Source organism: Salvelinus alpinus, chromosome 14, assembly GCF_045679555.1.
Source record: "Salvelinus alpinus chromosome 14, SLU_Salpinus.1, whole genome shotgun sequence".
Lineage (NCBI taxonomy): Eukaryota > Metazoa > Chordata > Actinopteri > Salmoniformes > Salmonidae > Salvelinus > Salvelinus alpinus.
Genome location: NC_092099.1, coordinates 44,514,304 through 44,536,333, shown reverse-complemented (window position 1 = coordinate 44,536,333; position 22,030 = coordinate 44,514,304). Strand labels below are relative to the sequence as shown.

The 22,030-nt window shown below is 45.9% G+C and overlaps 1 protein-coding gene across 2 annotated transcripts in view; it reads left to right on the top strand.

The window, feature by feature from the left end:
* Nucleotides 1–22,030, top strand: part of LOC139538957 (guanylate-binding protein 1-like) — a 68,028-nt gene that overhangs the window by 8,980 nt on the left and 37,018 nt on the right. The window contains exons 6-10 of one of the 2 annotated variants that reach the window (XM_071341551.1): nucleotides 4,390–4,632; nucleotides 4,751–5,031; nucleotides 5,356–5,568; nucleotides 5,729–5,831; nucleotides 11,615–12,379. In XM_071341551.1, the coding sequence (XP_071197652.1) occupies nucleotides 4,390–4,632; nucleotides 4,751–5,031; nucleotides 5,356–5,568; nucleotides 5,729–5,831; nucleotides 11,615–12,045 (1,271 nt within the window). In that variant the 3' untranslated portion in view covers nucleotides 12,046–12,379. Of the gene's footprint in view, nucleotides 1–4,389; nucleotides 4,633–4,750; nucleotides 5,032–5,355; nucleotides 5,569–5,728; nucleotides 5,832–11,614; nucleotides 12,380–22,030 lie in introns of those variants that run through there. The other variant, XM_071341549.1, reaches the window with a different exon arrangement.

Sequence of the window (22,030 nt, the reverse complement as noted above, 5' to 3'; positions counted from 1 at the left end):
GCTCTGGCAAGATAGGCTAGCTAGCATCTTTGACCGAAGTAGTCTATTTAGAATAACCAAGTGACTTTACGCTATGTATTCTTATCAAGTGAGCTACCGACAGAAACTCCACCGTGGGCAGGTAGGAATAGATTGTTATGTGCAGTGCTTGTTTAGCTAGTCCAGTCTTGAAAGGCCAAGTAGGAAATGGTTTACTGTGGTGGGACCGAACCGTTCATCGACATGTCTGGGAAGAGAGGGAAACGGTGCTTGACCAAGGCAGACACAGGCAGCGGGGGTACCCACTGAATCTGGCTGCCCTGTCTCTTCAAGTAGCCTCATCCTAACTGGCAACAGAGCGCACAGGAGCCAGGTGGGGGAGCGGGTAGGGACTCGCTTTGAGTCCCACAATCACACCGGCGTGATTTATTACCTTCAGCCCCTTTTTAACATTGTGTGTTTGAGCTACATACGTATTTTTTGCATCGTATTTGTCTATTCCTTCTGCATCCGCAGATACCAACCATTAACCTGTGTCATTAATGGGGGCTGAGATAGAGTGGAGTTTGTGTGACAAGGGCTGATCCCGAAGATGGTTCTCTTCACAAAAAAATGTCTGTAATGTCCGAACAGTTTGAGGTACAGGCTATTATGACCCCAATATGAAAAGCTGAGAGACTCACAAACACACAGATGAACGCTACACAAAAATCTATGTAGATCTTCTACATAGAAGATCATAGGAATCCCAGGACATAGTGTCTATAATACTGTAAGGGGTTCTTCTACATAGAAGATCAAAGTAAATCCCAGGTCATAGTGTCTATAATACCGTAAGTGGTTCTTCTACATAGAAGACCATAGGAAATCCCAGGACATGGTGTCTATAATACTGTAAGGGGTTCTTCTACATAGAAGATCATAGTAAATCCTAGGACATAGTGTCTATAATACTGTAAGGGGTTCTTCTACATAGAAGATCATAGGACCTTATTTCTATTACAGCATATTGGATGACTGTCATTCATATTCCATTTACCAGTTCAATGTAACTTGATAGGTTTAGGCTACTACATGATACAAACATTTTCCCTACACCTATCATGAGGTTGCTACAACCTAGCCTTTTGAATGAAAGTGTACAATGTACAATTGAAGTTGGAAGCTTACATACACTTAGGTTGGAGTCATTCAAACTCGTTTTTTAACCACTCCACAAATTTCTTGTTAACAAACTATAGTTTTGGCAAGTCAGTTTGGACATCTACTTCGTGCATGACACAAGTAATACAGACAGATTTTTTTCTCTTATAATTCACTGTTTCACAACTCCAGTGGGTCAGAAGTTTACATACACTAAGTTGACTGTGCCTTTAAACAGCTTGGAAAATTCCAGAAAATGATGTCATGGCTTTAGAAGCTTCTGATAGGCTAATTTACAACATTTGCGTCAATTGGAGGTGTACCTGTGGATGAATTTCAAGGCCTACCTTCAAACTCAGTGCCTCTTTGCTTGACATCATGGGAAAATGCAAAGAAATCAGCCAAGTCCTCAGAAAAATTATAGACCTCCACAAGTCTGGTTCATCCTTGGGAGCAATTTCCAAACGCCTGAAGGTACCAAGATCATCTGTACAAACAATAGTATGCAAGTATAAACACCATGGGACCACACAGCCATCATACCGCTCAGGAAGGAGACACGTTCTGTCTCCTAGCGATGAACATACTTTGGTGCGAAAAGTGCAAATCATTCCCAGAACAACAGCAAAGGACCTTGTGAAGATGCTGGAGGAAACAGGTACAAAAGTATCTATATCCACAATAAAACGAGTCCTATATCGACATAATCTGAAAGGCCGCTCAGCAAGGAAGAAGCCACTGCTTCAAAACTGCCATAAAAAAGCCAGACTATGGTTTTCAACTGCACATGGGGACAAAGATCATACTTTTTTGAGAAATGTTCTCTGGTCTGATGAAACAAAAATAGAACTGTTTGGCCATAATGACCATCGTTATGTTTGGAGGAAAAGGGGAAAGGCTTGCAAACCGAAGAACACCATCCCAACCGTGAAGCACGGGGGTAGCAGCTGCTTTGCTGCAGGAGGGACTGCTGCCCTTCACAAAATAGATGGCATTATGTGGAAGGACATTTATGTGGATATTTTGAAGCAACATCTCAAGACATCAGCCAGGAAGTTAAAGCTTGGTCACAAATGGATCTTCCAAATGGACATTGACCCCAAGCATGTGGCAAAATGGCTTAAGGACAACAAAGTCAAGGTATTGGAGTGGCCATCACAAAGCCCTGACCTCAATCCCATAGAAAATTTGTTGGCAGAACTGAAAAAGCGTGTGCAAGCAAGGAGACCTACAAACCTGACTGAGTTACACCGGCTCTGTCAGGAGGAATGGGCCAAAATTCACCCAACTTATTTTGGGAAGCTTGTGGAAGGCTTCCTCGAATTGTTTGACCCAAGTTAAACAATGTAAAGGCAATGCTAGCAACAAACGAATTGAGTGTATGTTAACTTCTGACCCACGGGAATGTGATGAAAGAAATAAAGCTGAAATAAATCATTCTCTCTACTATTATTCTGACATTTCACATTCTTAAAATAAAGTGGTGATCCTAACTGGCCTAAGACTTTTTTTTACTAGGAAAAAATGTCAAGAATTGTGAAAAACTGAGTTTAAATGTATTTGGCTCAGGTGTATGTAAACCTCCGACTTCAACTGTAGGTGCACAGGTCGTGAGAATTTTTTTTGTAATCAATGTGACAGACAGTGACACATTCAATACCGCCTTGCACACTATTGTCTTCATCTAGCTGATCTACGGTGTTATTTATGATGTCATTAGTCCAGCAGTTTTAAACGCTACTTTTTATTTGACAATCCCCGTTTCCTTCTGTTTGCTTCCATTTAAGAAGTGTTTTTCGGAATTAGTACACCCCTGATCCCATGCACTGTTCACTTTCATAGCAGCTACATACAAACAGCATGATCATTTTACTCATATGCCTTCTCGCCTCTTCACGCTCTCCTCCTCTCACCTTTTCCCTTTGCTTGTAGACTTCAGTGCGCAACACATCAGCTGTCTGTGACCAGGCAAAAAAAAAAAACAAGCCAAACTTTCATATCATAACCGCAAACCTCTACACACAGTCTACATCATTATCACCATATTAGCTAACATCATAGTCAACACAGCTAACAGAAGTAAGGTGTTACTAAACCCGCTACATTAATGCAGTAACGTTACAGTTAACAGTCAGCAAGCAGTTTAGCAGTTAATCCAGCGGAACCCAGTGGCAATAAATCAATAAAACCAAAAGCTTACCTTGGAAGAGTTCCAGTGTTGGATAGACAAGCTAGGTAACATAGCATCCCTCTCTGTTTTAGCCAGCTGTTTGAGTAAGCTGAACAAGCTAGCTACATTTGCTAGCTAAGTGAAAGTGGAAAAAATACAACAAAATATAGCACTCCCTCGCTTCTCCTTCATTTTTTAAAGAAATTAATTTGTAAAAAACTGTTAAACTATTGTCTTTCTCTCTGAGTTAACTACTCACCACACTTTATTTACTGCAGAGCTAGCTAGCAACTTCTTTAGGATCGATGTCCCTTCCAGGGTATGGTTGAGCTAATGTAGGCTAATGTGATTAGCATGAGGTTGTAAGTAACAAACACCATTTCCCAGGACATAGTCATTTCTGATATTGGCAGAAAGCTTAAATTCTTGTTACTCTAACTGCATTGTCCAATTTACAGTAGCTATTACAGTGAAATAATACCATGCTATTGTTTGAGGAGAGTGCACTATTTTGAACATGAAAAGTTATTAATAAACATATTAGGCACATTTGGGCAGTCTTGATACAACATTTTGAACAGAAATGCAATGGTTCATTGGATCAGTCTAAAACTTTACACATACACTGCTGCCATCTAGTGGCCAAATTCTAAATTCCACCTGGGCTGGAATAATATATTATTGCCTTTCTCCTGCATTTCAAAGATACAAAACAACGGTTGGTTTTTCTTTGTATTATCTTTTGACAGATCTATTGTGTTATATTCTCCTACATTTCTTTCACATTTCCACGAACTTCAAAGTGTTTCCTTTCAAATGGTACCAATAATATGCATATCCTTGCTTCAGGGCCAGAGCTACAGGCAGTTAGATTTGGGTATGTCATTTTATGTGAAAATTGAAAAAAAAGTGGCGGATTCATAAGAGGTTTTAATTTTTCCGTAATAAATTCATTCTCTGATCCTTTGATTGGGTTGACAACATGTCAGTTCATGATTCAAGAGCTCTGATAGGTTGGAGGAGAAAGGAGGTATTATTGGGACACCCCAAGATCTGCATGTACTATAAAATCCAGTAATGCCAATGTTATCTTTCAGGTACTGGTAAAAAGATCAATGACTACAACCTCCCGCGAGAGTGCATCCGGAACTTCTTCCCCTCACGCAAGTGTTTTGTGTTCCCCTCCCCTACAACTCCTGACAACATGAAACGACTGGACTCCATGGACGAGGCTGAGCTTTCTGAAAGCTTCAGAGAGGTGGCAGATACTTTCTGCCGCTTCATTTTCCAGGAGAGCCGTACGAAGACTGTTATAGGGGGACACACATTGACTGGAGAGAGTGAGTCAGATATCTACCTACAGTACAGTATATGAAAATGGATACATATTGATTCCACATTTTATTGTACCACTAAATATATACATTCATATTTTTCCTCCCATCTGTCTGATTGCAGTGCTGGGGCACCTGGTCACCACCTATGTGGATACCATAGCCAAAGGCAATGTGCCCTGTCTGGAGAATGCTGTGTTGGCCATGGCTAAAATTGAGAACCAGGCTGCTGTGGATGAGGGCCTGGCGGTGTACCAGAAGGGAATGGAGGATGTGAAGGTCTTATTCCCGGTGGACATCAATCAGCTGTCAGAGAACCACCTTCGCTCAGAGACTCAGGCCACACAGGCATTCATGAAGCGATCCTTCAAAGACGAAAATGGGGAGTTCTTGAAAGCTCTTGTGGTAAGAGTCATCATTTGAGATCTGTGCCTGGTACACACAATGCACAATGCATACCGGGGTTCACATGTCTGAAGCTAGCGTCAGCTGAAGGTCAACCTGACCTTGTATGCTTTAAAATGTTGCTTCTTAGAGAACATTCTGATCTACAAGGTGTTATTGTATCGAGGTTGACTTACAGCTGCTGTGTTTCTCATGTGGTGTATACTGTATTCTCAATGTTAGCATGCTGTAATAAACCTTTTCTAGAATAGTCTTTATATAATTGTCTGATCTTTTATCTTATTCTACGCACCTGCATCTGAAAATTCCCAATAAATCTTTCAGGGGGCCATTAGCAACCACTCCGCCGACCTTTTCAAACAAAACAAGGATGCCTCAGAGAAGAAGTGCAAGGCCCTTCTGGAGAATCTGTCTGCTCCGATGGATCAGGAGATGAAGGAGGGGAGGTACGCCACACCAGGAGGCTATGAGCTTTACTGCAATCACCATGACAACATAGTGGCACAGTACCGGGCCGAGCCCAACAAAGGAGTCAGGGTAAGAGCTAGAAAGCAAACAACAGCAACAACATAGTGTATTCGAGAATCAAAAACATCCATCATTAGTCAGTAATGACCAATTTTCAACTAATTTCAGTCACCTGGTTACGGTTTGAATGAAAATCAATGCAACAACCTATAAGGCATGTTTTCTGCAGGCTGAGGAGGTTCTGGAGCAGTTCCTGAAGGGAAAGAGTGCAGAGTCCAACGCCATCCTGCACGCTGACAAAAAACTGACTGAAAATGAGAAAAAAATCCAAGGTAAGCCACACCTCAATCTTTTTTACTTCCAATTATAAAATAATAAATCTACTGTTGTAGGTTAATGTTCAGAAGATGCAAACAAGACCGGTGGCCTCGCCTTAATGCCAGGCCCCGCCCAAAATGACAACTTCTAAGTATTATGGAGTAAAAATAACAAAATATATACAAATTGGATTGTATTGCATACTTGACTTTTTCCACATTTTGCTGTGTTTCAGCCTGAATTTAAAATGGATTAAATTCAGATATTTTGTCACTGGCTACACACAATACCCCACATTGTCAATGTTGAATTCTGGTTTTAACATGGGATACGAATTAATTAAACATTACAAGCTAAAATGTCTTGAGTCAGTAAGTATACAACCCTTTGTTATGGCAAGCCTAAATAATAGTGTTTAACTTGATTTTTGAATGATTTATAAGGTCCCTCAGTCGAACAGTGAATTTCAAAAAACAGATTCAACCACAAAGACCAGGGAGGTTTTCCAACATTTTGAAAAATACGGCACCTATTGGCAGAATTTGAATATCCGTTTGACCATGGTAAAGTTATTAAATTACACTTTGGATGGTGAATCAATTCACCCAGTTTTTCAAATAAAATCAAATCAAATTTTATTTGTCACATACACATGGTTAGCAGATGTTAATGCGAGTGTAGCGAAATGCTTGTGCTTCTAGTTCCGACAATGCAGTAATAACCAACAAGTAATCTAACTTGACAATTCCACAACTACTATCTTATACACACAAGTGTAAAGGGATAAAGAATATGTACATAAAGATATATGAATGAGTGATGGTACAGAACGGCATAGGCAAGATGCAGTAGATGGTATAGAGTACAGTATATACATATGAGATGAGTAATGTAGGGTATGTAAACATAAAGTGGCATAGTTTAAAGTGGCTAGTGATACATGTATTACATAAAGATGGCAAGATGCAGTAGATGATATAGAGTACAGTATATACATATACATATGAGATGAGTAATGTAGGGTATGTAAACATTATATTAAGTGGCATTGTTTAAAGTGGCTAGTGGTACATTTTTACATAATTTCCATCAATTCCCATTATTAAAGTGGCTGGAGTTGAGTCAGTATGTTGGCAGCGGCCGCTAAATGTTAGTGGTTGCTGTTTAACAGTCTGATGGCCTTGAGATAGAAGCTGTTTTTCAGTCTCTCGGTCCCTGTTTTGATGCACCTGTACTGACCTCGCCTTCTGGATGATAGCGGGGTGAACAGGCAGTGGCTTGGGTGGTTGTTGTCCTTGATGATCTTTATGGCCTTCCTGTGACATCGGGTGGTGTAGGTGTCCCTGGAGGGCAGGTAGTTTGCCCCCGGTGATGCGTTGTGCAGACCTCACTACCCTCTGGAGAGCCTTACGGTTGTGGGCGGAGCAGTTGCCGTACCAGGCGGTGATACAGCCCGACAGGATGCTCTCGGTTGTGCATCTGTAGAAGTTTGTGAGTGCTTTTGGTGACAAGCCAAATTTCTTCAGCCTCCTGAGGTTGAAGAGGCGCTGCTGCGCCTTCTTCACAACGCTGTCTGTGTGGGTGGACCAATTCAGTTTGTCCGTGATGTGTACACCGAGGAACTTAAAACTGTCCACCTTCTCTACTACTGTCCCGTCGATGTGGATAGGGGGGTGCTCCCTCTGCTGTTTCCTGAAGTCCACAATCATCTCCTTTGTTTTGTTGACGTTGAGTGTGAGGTTATTTTCCTGACACCACACTCCGAGGGCCCTCACCTCCTCCCTGTAGGCCGTCTCGCCGTTGTTGGTAATCAAGCCTACCACTGTAGTGTCATCTGCAAACTTGATGATTGAGTTGGAGGCGTTGCATGGCCACGCAGTCGTGGGTGAACAGGGAGTACAGGAGAGGGCTCAGAACGCACCCTTGTGGGGCCCCAGTGTTGAGGATCAGCGGGGTGGAGATGTTGTTACCTACCCTCACCACCTGGGGGCGGCCCGTCAGGAAGTCCAGGACCCAGTTGCACAGGGCGGGGTCGAGACCCAGGGTCTCGAGCTTGATGACGAGTTTGGAGGGTACTATGGTGTTAAATGCTGAGCTGTAGTCGATGAACAGCATTCTCACATAGGTATTCCTCTTGTCCAGATGGGTTAGGGCAGTGTGCAGTGTGGTTGCGATTGCGTCGTCTGTGGACCTATTGGGTCGGTAAGCAAATTGGAGTGGGTCTAGGGTGTCCGGTAGGGTGGAGGTGATATGGTCCTTGACTAGTCTCTCAAAGCACTTCATGATGACGGAAGTGAGTGCTACGGGGCGGTAGTCGTTTAGCTCAGTTACCTTAGCTTTCTTGGGAACAGGAACAATGGTGGCCCTCTTGAAGCATGTGGGAACAGCAGACTGGGATAAGGATTGAATGAATATGTCCGTAAACACACCAGCCAGCTGGTCTGCGCATGCTCTGAGGACGCGGCTGGGAATGCCGTCTGGGCCTGCAGCCTTGCGAGGGTTAAAACGTTTAAATGTTTTACTCACCTCGGCTGCAGTGAAGGAGAGCCCGCAGGTTTTGGTAGCGGGCCGTGTCAGTGGCACTGTATTGTCCTCAAAGCGAGCAAAAAAGTTATTTAGCCTTTCTGGGAGCAAGACATCCTGGTCCGCGACGGGGCTGGTTTTCTTTTTGTAATCCGTGATTGACTGTAGACCCTGCCACATACCTCTTGTGTCTGAGCTGTTGAATTGCGACTCTATTTTGTCTCTATACTGGGACTTAGCTTGTTTGATTGCCTTGCGGAGAGAATAGCTACACTGTTTGTATTCGGTCATGTTTCCGGTCACCTTGCCCTGGTTAAAAGCAGTGGTTCGCGCTTTCAGTTTCACGCGAATGCTGCTGTCAATCCACGGTTTCTGGTTTGGGAATGTTTTAATCGTTGCTGTGGGTACGACATCGTCAATGCACTTTCTAATGAACTCGCTCACCGAATTGGCGTATTCGTCAATATTGTTGTTGGACGCAATGCGGAACATTTTCCAATCCGCGTGATCGAAGCAGTCTTGAAGCGTGCAATCAGATTGGTCGGACCAGCGTTGAACAGACCTGAGCGAGGGAGCTTGTTGTTTTAGTTTCTGTTTGTAGGCTGGAAGCAACAAAATGGAGTCGTGGTCAGCTTTTCCGAAAGGAGGGCGGGCTAGGGCCTTATATGTGTCGCGGAAGTTAGTATAACAATGATCCAAGGTTTTACCAGCCCTGGTAGCACAATCGATAGGCTGATAGAATGTAGGGAGTTTTGTTTTCAGATTAGCCTTGTTAAAATCCCCAGCTACGATGAATGCAGCCTCAGGGTGTGTGGTTTCCAGTTTACAAAGAGTCAGATAAAGTTTGTTCAGGGCCATCGATGTGTCTGCTTGGGGGGGAATATATACGGCTGTGATTATAATCGAAGAGAATTCCCTTGGTAGATAATGCGGTCGACATTTGATTGTGAGGAATTCTAGATCAGGTGAACAGAATGACTTGAGTTCCTGTATGTTGTTATGATCACACCACGTCTCGTTAATCATAAGGCATACACCCCCGCCCCTCTTCTTACCAGAAAGATGTATGTTTCTGTCGGCGCGATGCGTGAAGAAACCAGCTGGCTGCACCGACTCCGTTAGCGTCTCTTGAGTTAGCCATGTTTCCGTGAAGCAGAGAACGTTACAATCTCTGATGTCTCTCTGGAATGTTACCCTTGCTCGGATTTCATCAACCTTATTGTCAAGAGACTGGACATTGGCGAGTAGTATGCTAGGGAGTGGAGCGCGATGTGCCCGTCTCCGAAGCCTGACCAGGAGACCGCTACGTTTGCCCCTTTTACGGCGTCGCATAGGGTCGCCGGCTGGGATCAGATCCATTGTATTGGGTGGAAGGCAAAACACTGGATCCGTTTCGGGAAAGTCATATTCCTGGTTGTAACGATGGTGAGTTGACGTTGCTCTTATATTCAGTAGTTCCTCCCGACTGTATGTAATGAAACCTAAGATTACCTGGGGTACCAATGTAAGGAATAACACATAAAAAAACAAAATACTGCATATTTTCCAAGGAACGCAAAGCGAGGCGGCCATCTCGGTCGGCGCCGGCTGTGATAGGAGAAAACTGAGGATGGATCAACAACATTGTAGTTACTCCACAATAATAACCAAATTGAATAACCAATTTCGTGATATCCAATTAGTAGTTACAGTCTTGTCCCATCGCTGCAACTCCCCTACGGACCTGGGAGAGGTGAAGGTCGAGAGCCATACGTCCCCCAAAACATCTACACTGCTTCTTGACACACTGCTCTCTTAACCCGGAAGCCAGCCGCACCAATGTTTCGGAGGAAACACAGTACAACTGGTGACCGAAGTCAGCGTGCATGCCCCCAGCCCTCCACAAGTAGTTGCTAGAGCGTGATGGGAAAAGGAGATCCCAGCCGGCCAAACCCTCCCCTAACCCGGATGACACTGGGCCAATTGTGCGCCCCCTCATGGGTCTCCCTGTGGCGGTCGGCTGCGACACAGCCTTGGATCTGTAGTGATGCGTCTAGAACTGCGATGAAGTGCCTTAGACTGCTGCGCCACTCGGCAGGCCTTTGTAGAAAATCTTGATAGTAGAATAAATGTTTTACTCATATCAATGCCACATAAGCTATTTTCTAAATGAGAGGTCATTTTTTTACGGGCAGTTGCTCTTTAAAATACAAGGGGAATACACCAGGCCCTAGCTATGAACCAGACTACCACTGCAAAGCTCCCCTCTTCAAACTGCATAGCTGTACATGCAAGCTGTGCTGTTGTAGGTGATTTCCAGTGGTGATCAGTTTGCTTTACAAAATAACGCTCATCAAAATGATTTTACTTGGTCTAGCAATGATCACCTCGCTCAAGGACACATTTTCTGTTAGATTCTTACCTTTAGACGAGCCCGTGGGTTACCTTTAGACGAGCCCGTGGGTTACATTTAGACGAGCCTGTGTGTTACCTTTAGACGAGCCCGTGGGTTACATTTAGACGAGCCTGTGGGTTACCTTTAGACGAGCCTGTGGGTTACCTTTAGACGAGCCCGTGGGTTACCTTTACACGAGCCCGTGGGTTACCTTTAGACGAGCCCGTGGATTACCTTTAGACGAGCCCGTGGGTTACATTTAGACGAGCCCGTGTGTTACCTTTAGACGAGCCCGTAGGTTACATTTAGACAAGCCCGTGGGTTACATTTAGACGAGCCCGTGGGTTACCTTTAGACGAGCCCGTGGGTTACCTTTAGACGAGCCTGTGGGTTACATTTAGATGAGCCCGTGGGTTACATTTAGACGAGTCCGTGGGTTACCTTTAGACGAGGTGGTGGGTTACCTTTAGACGAGCCCGTGACACTTGTGGTAGAGGAAAATGAAGAACACCATCGTGTTCGTGAGAATCTCCCCTTTTTATAGAGTGATCGTGTTCGTTTTTAGGCCAAACCGTTCGGATGCTACAGATGTTTTTATAAGAAGAACGATTTGCGGGATGTCTCCTGGTCTGACAAACAGCGCAGTAGCTCTGCCCCTTTCCACCTTCTGATGCGGATCGGTGACATAGGTGGATGTGATGGATTGAGACGCAGCCGATGCAAAAATACATATCTCTAGCTTTAACTGGCAGATTTTAATGGGATTTTTTTATTATGTTACTTAGATTGACACACTGTTGTGCCAATAGACTCTAGAGGGTTTTAATGTGTGTGAATCTGTATGAGATAATGAGTTGTCCAGTTTTCCTACTTATTTCTCTCTCTCCTTGGCTCTTCCAGCTGATAAGAAGAAAACAGCTGAGCTGGAGCAGGAGAAAGCAGCATCCAAGGAGCAACAGGCAGAGATGGAGCGCAAAATTGAGAACATGGGCAGGGGCCAGGAGAAGTACTTGAAAGAGATGGAAGAGAAGATGGAGAAGGAGAGGAAGCAACAGCAGCAGGAGTTCAACAGGACCCTGGACCGCAGGATGCAGGAGCAGAAAGATCTCCTGGAGATGGGCCATAAGGAGAAGGCTGAGCTGATGAGGCAAGAGATCGAGGAGATAAAGAAGAATAATCAATTGGAAAGGGACGCCAATACCCAGAATCAGAAGGCTCTGCTGAATGACTGCAAGCGGCAGGCTGAGAAACATAAAAGAAAGATGCATGCGTTAATGGGGAAGCGCAACAATAGATCACATGTTTGTGAACCACTCTGTACACTCTTGTGATCCACTTTGAACCTGTGAAAAGCTAACTGATATTGAATTTTGAAGCTTTGAAGTGTTTGTCCTCTACAGCCATTGCTGTTTTTATCTCTCCCTGCTGGTAATCTATGAAAGTTTTAACGTCTTGAAAATCTATCTGGCATTCATGGCCGCATGAACCTGGATCCTCTCTAGGTTTCTTCCTAGGTTTCTGCCTTCTTGGGACTTTTTCCTAGCCACTGTGCTTCTGCCTCTGCATTGCTTGCTCTTTGGGGTTTTAGGAATGGGTATCTGTAAAGCACTTTGTGACAACTGCTGATGTTAAAAGGGCTTTATGAAATAAAATTTGATTGATTGACCTCTTGTGAACCTGATATCTTAGTTTAAGATGTCGTAAGCCCTGCAATCAAATGTGTGCTTTATGCCACATGGCAAATGGCCCAAAATGCAAAGACACTTGTTGGGGCCAGTCCTCCCTTCTACTGTCAAGAGGACAAAATGTCTCTCTGTTACAGTACCCAGATGAATGACTATTGAGATGTATGTTACAGTAATATCCATGTTTGGTATCTACAGTATCTGAAACGTGTCCTTGGAGGAGAACTTGGATGCCATTCACATGGATCTAGGATCTCTGTATGCTTTTTGTTTATCCTGATGCCCAGATATGAAAAAGCTGGACCATGATCAATGTGGGCACCATCCACATTTTTAAGTGTTTTGGAAAACAACATACTGTACACTTGGTTTTATCTGCATTAAGTAACAATTTCAGATCAACAAAGATTTTCTGGAAAGCAACAAATGCAGACTGTAGCTCTGAAAGAGCCTGGTCAACCGTGGGGGAAATATCATACACAACCGTGTCATCGGTATACAAGGGCAGGTACAAGTTAAACCAATATTATTCATATAAATAGTGAAAAGAACTGGACCAAGAATCGATCCTTGTGGGACACCCTTTGTTGTTTCCAGAAAACCTGATTGAACACCATCAGTAAATACACATTGCGTTCTGTCCATTAAATCATTTTCAAACCAGCTACAAAGCCTCTGAATGAGTAACAAGTGATCCACAGTGTCAAAAGCCTTAGACACGTCAATGAAAAGGGCCGCACAGTGTTTATTCTTATCAATACAAGTAATAATATAATCTCAAACCAGAGAAGCAGCAGAGATGGTGCTATGACCTGGTCAGAATCCTATGTTGACATGTAAATAACATCTTAACAAAATAACATACTTTAGAAACAAAATGAATGTAATTAATACAATTCTAAACAATAGAGTAATGACTTACATTGTTAAATTATATTACACTGCTTTTTTAATACATCACAATAACCAAATATAACCTATTAATAGCGGAATATAGACAGAAACAATGCCAACCTATAGATCCTGCATGAACCCAATGCATTTAAAAACTACACTATGTCGGGCCAATAGAAATTCTATTCGGGACAGTAGATTTTTGGCCAAAAGGCCCGGTCAGGGAGGAAAACTTTATGTTGGACCCTATCATAGCCTGTGAATAGGACCCAGATGACCCAGAGTTTTACCTGACCAGGACATGAGATCAGGAAAAACTCCAGACCACGGAAAAGATATTTACACATTTTTCTCACACCACTTTTGAAACTGAGGTGGCGTCTCTGGGAAGGAGGTTTGTCAAGAGTTTTCTCTCAGAGGCCAGCACTCATGCATGATTTTATTCTGGGTTCCCCAGACTAATCAAGACTTTTCCAACATTAACTATAGAGGCCAGAAGAATTATAGTAGACGGTTTGTGTCCGAAAGTGATTGATGACCTATTTTATGTGTCACGTGGTTATGCCCATTTATGTACATCCTGTCCGGATGTTCTCATGCTAAGGAGTGAGTGCTTATGTAACCTGATAGTGCAGCTGTTTTGGGTAAAACCTGTGTTTGCACTAAAGCTTCGTGGTGAATGGTGTGTAGTGACCTTGTTGAACTGTGGAATGTGTTTGAACATTTGAAAGAGTTATGACATTTTCTGTTGTGAACTTATGGAGCTACTGTTTAGGGAGCTTATGAAATGAAAAAGTATTTTCCAGGTAGGTCTGCCTGAGTTTAAGCCTGAGTATAAGTAACTGTTAGACTTGTCCTATTTGTATTTATTATGGATCCCCATTAGCTGCTGCCGCAGCAGCAGTTACTCTTCCTGGGTTCCAGCAAAATTAAGGCAGTTTATACAATTTTAAAACATTACAATACATTCATAGATTTCAGAACACACTGTGTACCCTCAGACCCCAACCACATATCTACAGTACTAAATCCATGTGTATGTATAACGTACTGTATGTTATCGTGTGTGTGTGTGTACATGTGTGTATAGTGCGAATGTTATGTGTGTGTATGCATGTGTCTGTGCCAATGTTTGTGTTGCTTCACAGTCCCCGCTGTTCCATAAGGTGTTTTTTTTATCTGTTTTTTAAAGCTAATTTTACTGCTCGCATCAGTTTCTTGATGTGGAATAGAGTTCCATGTAGTCATGGCTCTATGTAGTACTGTGCGCCTCCCATAGCCTATTCTGGACTTGGGGATTGTGAAGAGACCTCTTGTGGCATGTCTTGTGGGGTGTGCATGGGTGTCCGAGCTGTGTGCCAGTAGTTTAGACAGACAGCTCGGTGCATTCAACATGCCTGTCATGTTTTGTCTTTGATCATGTCTTGTCCCTGTGCTTCCCTCTGCTGGTCTTATTAGGTTCTTTCCCTCTTTCTCTCTCTCTCTCTCCTCCTCCCTCTCTCCCTCTCCCGCTCTCTCTCTCTATCGTTCCGTTCCTGCTCCCAGCTGTTTCTCATTCTCCTAACGACCTCATTTACTCTTTCACACCTGTCCCCTATTTTGCCCTCTGATTAGAGTCCCTATTTCTCCCTCTGTTTTCCGCTTCTGTCCTGGTCGGATTCTTGTTTGATGTTTGCTGTTCCTGGGTCCTTGTTCCGCCCTGTCGTGTTTTTGCCTTCTTCAGATGCTGCGTGTGAGCAGGTGTCTATGTCAGCTACGGCCTGTGCCTTCCTGAAGCGACCTGCAGTCTGTGGTCGCGTCTCCTGTCGTTCCTCTCTACTGACGAGAGGATTTCAGTTTCCTGTTTTGGATTTACCTTTGATATATCCAGGAGAATCATTGTTTGTTTGATACTGGAATAAAGACTCTGTTACTATTACGTCGCTTTTGGGTCCTCATTCACCAGCATAACAGAAGAATCCGACCACGAATGGACCCAGCGACTACGGATTCTCGCAACACTGCCGTCGAGATCCAGGGAGCAATGCTCGGCAGACACGAGCAGGAATTGTCTGCTGCTCGTCATGCCGTTGAGACCCTGGCCGCTCATGTCTCCGATCTCTCAGGACAGTTTCAGAGTCTTCGTCTCGTGCCACCAGCTACTTCCTGGTCTTCCGAGTCTCCGGAGCCTAGGGTTAATAACCCACCATGTTACTCTGGGCAGCCCACTGAGTGTCGCTCCTTTCTCACCCAGTGTGATATTGTGTTCTCTCTCCAGCCCAACACATACTCAGGAGAGAGAGCTCGGATCGCTTACGTCATATCACTCCTTACTGGTCGGGCTCGGGAGTGGGGCACAGCTATCTGGGAGGCAAGGGCTGAGTGTTCTAACGTTTATCAGAACTTTAAGGAGGAGATGATACGGGTTTTTGATCGTTCAGTTTTTGGGAAGGAGGCTTCCAGGGCCCTGGCTTCCCTATGTCAAGGTGATCGATCCATAACGGATTACTCTATAGAGTTTCGCACTCTTGCTGCATCCAGTGACTGGAACGAGCCGGCGTTGCTCGCTCGTTTTCTGGAGGGACTCCACGCTGAGGTTAAGGATGAGATTCTCTCCCGGGAGGTTCCTTCCAGCGTGGACTCTTTGATTGCACTCGCCATCCGCATAGAACGACGGGTAGATCTTCGTCACCGAGCTCGTGGAAGAGAGCTCGCGTTAACGGTGTTTCCCCTCTCCGCATCTCAACCATCTCCTCCCATCGGCTCAGAGACTGAGCCCATGCTGCTGGGAGGTATTCGCATCTCGACTAAGGAGAGGGAACGGAGAATCACCAACCGCCTTTGCCTCTATTGCGGTTCTGCTGGACATTTTGTCATGTCATGTCCAGTAAAAGGCCAGAGCTCATCAGTAAGCGGAGGGTTACTGGTGAGCGCTACTACTCAGGTCTCTCCATCAAGATCCTGTACTACCTTGTCGGTCCATCTACGCTGGACCGGTTCGGCTGCTTCCTGCAGTGCCTTGATAGACTCTGGGGCTGAGGGTTGTTTTATGGACGAAGCATGGGCTCGGAAGCATGACATTCCTCTCAGACAGTTAGGGAAGCCCACGCCCATGTTCGCCTTAGATGGTAGTCCTCTCCCCAGTATCAGATGTGAGACACTACCTTTAACCCTCACAGTATCTGGTAACCACAGTGAGACCATTTCCTTTTTGATTTTTCGTTCACCTTTTACACCTGTTGTTTTGGGTCATCCCTGGCTAGTATGTCATAATCCTTCTATTAATTGGTCTAGTAATTCTATCCTATCCTGGAACGTTTCTTGTCATGTGAAGTGTTTAATGTCTGCTATCCCTCCTGTTTCTTCTGTCCCCTCTACTCAGGAGGAACCTGGTGATTTGACAGGAGTGCCGGAGGAATATCAGGATCTACGCACGGTCTTCAGTCGGTCCAGAGCCAACTCTCTTCCTCCTCACCGGTCGTATGATTGTTGTATTGATCTCCTTCCGGGGACCACTCCCCCTCGGGGTAGACTATACTCTCTGTCGGCTCCCGAACGTAAGGCTCTCGAGGATTATCTGTCTGTTTCTCTCGACGCCGGTACCGTGGTGCCTTCTTCCTCTCCCGCCGGAGCGGGGTTTTTCTTTGTTAAGAAGAAGGACGGTACTCTGCGCCCCTGCGTGGATTATCGAGGGCTGAATGACATAACGGTTAAGAATCGTTATCCGCTTCCCCTTATGTCGTCAGCCTTCGAGATTCTGCAGGGAGCCAGGTTCTTTACTAAGTTGGACCTTCGTAACGCTTACCATCTCGTACGCATCAGAGAGGGGGACGAGTGGAAAACGGCGTTTAACACTCCGTTAGGGCATTTTGAATACCGGGTTCTGCCGTTCGGTCTCGCTAATGCTCCAGCTGTCTTTCAGGCATTAGTTAATGATGTACTGAGAGACATGCTGAACATCTTTGTTTTCGTTTACCTTGACGATATCCTGATTTTTTCACCGTCACTCGAGATTCATGTTCAGCACGTTCGACGTGTACTCCAGCGCCTTTTAGAGAATTGTCTCTACGTGAAGGCTGAGAAGTGCGCCTTTCATGTCTCCTCTGTCACATTTCTCGGTTCTGTTATTTCCGCTGAAGGCATTCAGATGGATCCCGCTAAGGTCCAGGCTGTCAGCGAGTGGCCCGTTCCTAAGTCACGTGTCGAGTTACAGCGCTTTCTCGGTTTCGCTAATTTCTATCGGCGTTTCATTCGTAATTTCGGTCAAGTGGCTGCTCCTCTCACAGCTCTGACTTCTGTCAAGACTTGCTTTAAGTGGTCCGGTTCCGCCCAGGGAGCTTTTGATCTCCTCAAGAAGCGTTTTACATCCGCCCCTATCCTTGTTACTCCTGACGTCACTAAACAATTCATTGTCGAGGTTGACGCTTCAGAGGTGGGCGTGGGAGCCATTCTGTCCCAGCGCTTCCAGTCTGACGATAAGGTCCATCCTTGCGCTTACTTTTCTCATCGCCTGTCGCCATCGGAACGCAACTATGATGTGGGTAACCGCGAACTGCTCGCCATCCGCTTAGCCATAGGCGAATGGCGACAGTGGTTGGAGGGGGCGACCGTCCCTTTTGTCGTTTGGACTGACCATAAGAACCTTGAGTACATTCGTTCTGCCAAACGACTTAATGCACGTCAAGCTCGTTGGGCGTTGTTTTTCGCTCGTTTCGAGTTCGTGATTTCCTATCGCCCGGGAAATAAGAACACCAAGCCTGATGCCTTATCCCGTCTCTTTAGTTCTCCTGTGGCTTCTACCGACCCCGAGGGGATTCTCCCTGAAGGGCGTGTTGTCGGGTTGACTGTCTGGGGAATTGAGAGACAGGTAAAGCAAGCACTCACTCACACTGCGTCGCCGCGCGCTTGTCCTAGTAACCTTCTGTTCGTTCCTGTATCTACTCGTCTGGCTGTTCTTCAGTGGGCTCATTCTGCCAAGTTAGCTGGCCACCCCGGCGTTCGGGGTACGCTTGCTTCTATTCGCCAGCGGTTTTGGTGGCCTACTCAGGAGCGGGACACGCGCCGTTTCGTGGCTGCTTGTTCGGACTGCGCGCAGACTAAGTCAGGTAACTCTCCTCCTGCCGGTCGTCTCAGACCGCTTCCCATTCCTTCTCGACCATGGTCTCACATCGCCTTAGACTTTATTACCGGTCTGCCTTCGTCTGCGGGGAAGACTGTGATTCTTACGGTTATCGATAGGTTCTCTAAGGCGGCACATTTCATTCCCCTCGCTAAGCTTCCTTCCGCTAAGGAGACGGCACAAATCATCATTGAGAATGTGTTCAGAATTCATGGCCTCCCGTTAGACGCCGTTTCAGACAGAGGTCCGCAATTCACGTCACAGTTTTGGAGGGAGTTCTGTCGTTTGATTGGTGCTTCCGTCAGTCTCTCTTCCGGGTTTCATCCCCAGTCTAACGGTCAAGCAGAAAGGGCCAATCAGTCGATTGGTCGCATATTACGCAGCCTTTCGTTTCGAAACCCTGCGTCTTGGGCAGAACAGCTCCCCTGGGCTGAGTACGCTCACAACTCGCTTCCTTCGTCTGCTACCGGTCTATCTCCGTTTCAGAGTAGTCTTGGGTACCAGCCTCCTCTGTTCTCGTCCCAGCTCGCCGAGTCCAGCGTTCCCTCCGCTCAGGCTTTTGTCCAACGTTGTGAGCGCACCTGGAGGAGGGTCAGGTCTGCACTTTGCCGTTACAGGGCGCAGACTGTGAGAGCCGCCAATAAACGTAGGATTAAGAGTCCTAGGTATTGTCGCGGTCAGAGAGTGTGGCTTTCCACTCGTAACCTTCCCCTTACGACAGCTTCTCGCAAGTTGACTCCGCGGTTCATTGGTCCGTTCCGTGTCTCTCAGGTCGTCAATCCTGTCGCTGTGCGACTGCTTCTTCCGCAACATCTTCGTCGCGTCCACCCTGTCTTCCATGTCTCTTGTGTCAAGCCTTTTCTTCGCGCCCCCGTTCGTCTTCCCTCCCCCCCCCCCGTCCTTGTCGAGGGCGCTCCTATTTACAAGGTACGGAAGATCATGGACATGCGTTCTCGGGGACGTGGTCACCAGTACTTAGTGGATTGGGAGGGTTACGGTCCTGAGGAGAGGAGTTGGGTTCCATCTCGGGACGTGCTGGACCGTTCGTTGATTGATGATTTCCTTCGTTGCCGCCAGGGTTCCTCCTCGAGTGCGCCAGGAGGCGCTCGGTGAGTGGGGGGGTACTGTCATGTTTTGTCTTTGATCATGTCTTGTCCCTGTGCTTCCCTCTGCTGGTCTTATTAGGTTCTTTCCCTCTTTCTCTCTCTCTCTCTCCTCCTCCCTCTCTCCCTCTCCCGCTCTCTCTCTCTATCGTTCCGTTCCTGCTCCCAGCTGTTTCTCATTCTCCTAACGACCTCATTTACTCTTTCACACCTGTCCCCTATTTTGCCCTCTGATTAGAGTCCCTATTTCTCCCTCTGTTTTCCGCTTCTGTCCTGGTCGGATTCTTGTTTGATGTTTGCTGTTCCTGGGTCCTTGTTCCGCCCTGTCGTGTTTTTGCCTTCTTCAGATGCTGCGTGTGAGCAGGTGTCTATGTCAGCTACGGCCTGTGCCTTCCTGAAGCGACCTGCAGTCTGTGGTCGCGTCTCCTGTCGTTCCTCTCTACTGACGAGAGGATTTCAGTTTCCTGTTTTGGATTTACCTTTGATATATCCAGGAGAATCATTGTTTGTTTGATACTGGAATAAAGACTCTGTTACTATTACGTCGCTTTTGGGTCCTCATTCACCAGCATAACAATGCCAATGCCTCTCATAAATAAAAGTAGTGATGAAGTCAATCTCTTCTCCAATTTCAGCCAGGAGAGATTGACATGTATATTATTAATATTAGCTCTCTGTGTACATCCGAGGGCCAGCCGTGCTGCCCTCTTCTGAACCAATTGCAATGTTCCTAAGTCCTTTTTTGTGGCACCTGACCACATGACTGAACAGTAGTCCAGGTGTGACAAAACTAGGGCCTGTAGGATCTGCCTTGTTGATGGTGTTGTTAATAAGGCAGAGCATCTCTTTTTTATGGACAGACTTCTCCCCATCTTAGCTAGTGTTGTATGAATATGTTTTGACCATGACAGTTTACAATCTAGTGTTACTCCAAGCAGTTTAGTCATCTCAACTTGCTCAATTTCCACATTATTTATTACAATATAAAGTTGAGGTTTAGGGTTTAGTGAGTGTCCGATGACAAGTCTAACACAGATAAACCACAGAAAACTACAGAAAACATGTCTCCTAGACCAATTCTAGGTGTATTATGATTTACCTTCAATGAATGAAATCACTGCCCCCCCCCCCCCTTGTGGTATGTGTAAGGCCTGGTTGCATGGGTGGTGCCAGGTTACAAGCTGTGGAGTTACAAGCAGAGAAAGACAGAGAGAGAACCCTTCCCAAGGGCCTTCTTTTCTAAGACATTAAAACCTCTCTGGGATTTGTCAGACGCTAGCAGAAGGCCTGGTGCTTAGAGGAGGCATCGGATTAACCGGGCTGTGGGAGAGCACTGGAGCCCTGGTGCACAGCCTTGGCACAACTCCTCCAGGCTGAATGCCCACTTTAGCCTGGCCCCTCCAGAGTGCAGGCACAGGTCGAACCGGGCTATGGGCGAGCACTGGAGATCTGGTGCTTACCACTCGCACCTCTCCATTTGGCTCAATGCCCACTTTAGCCCGGCACGGGCGGAGCGCAGGCATAGCACGAACATAACTTTCCCAGCACCCCAGAGACACAGTACGCAGAGCCGGCGCAGGATACCCTGGGCCGAAACGGCGCACCGGAGACCAAGCGCGCTGAGCTGGCACAATCCGCCCTGGCTGGATGCCCACTCTCGCATGGCACTTGCGGGCGGCTGGCATATAGCGCTCCGGGCTATGAGCGGGCACTGGAGACACCGTGCGCTTTACCGCATAACACGGTCCCTGACCAGTACCCCGCTGCTTCCGGTAAGCACAGGGAGTTGGCTCAGGTCTATCGCTTGACTCCGCCAATCTCCCCCTGCCTCTCGTGCCTGCTGCAGTGCCTTGCCTCATATCGCCGCCTCTCAGCTTTAGCTGCCTCCAGCTCCTTTTTCGGGCGGCGATATTCCCCAGCCTGTCTCCAGGGTCCCTTACCGTCCAATATCTCCTCCCATGTCCAGGAGTCCTGAACCCTCTGCTCCTCCATACCACGCTGCTTGTTCCGTTGTTGGTGGTTAGTTCTGTAACGATTTTCGTCGTCTGAAGAAGAGTAGTCTGACCAAAGTGCAGCGTGGTAAGTGTTCATGCTTATTTTATTAGAACAGAACACTATAACAAAATATCAAGAGAATAAATGAAACCGAAACAGTCCTGTAAGGTGCAAAACACTAAACAGAAAATAACTACCCACAATAACCATTCGGAAAAAAGCTACCTAAGTATGGTTCCCAATCAGAGACAACGATAGACAGCTGTCCCTGATTGAGAACCATACCCGGCCAAGACAAAGAAATACAAAACATAGAAAAAAGAACATAGAATGCCCACCCAAATCACACCCTGGCCAAACCAAAATAGAGACATTAAAAGCTCTCTACGGTCAGGGCCTGACAATGATCTTTCATCTGGTGGCACTCCCAGGAGTCCGTGTTACACAATAAATCGTTAGTTTTGTTCAATAAAGTCCCTCTTTATTTCCAAAAACCTCAGTTTAAATTGGCGCGTTATGTTCAGTAATGCATTGTCTCAAA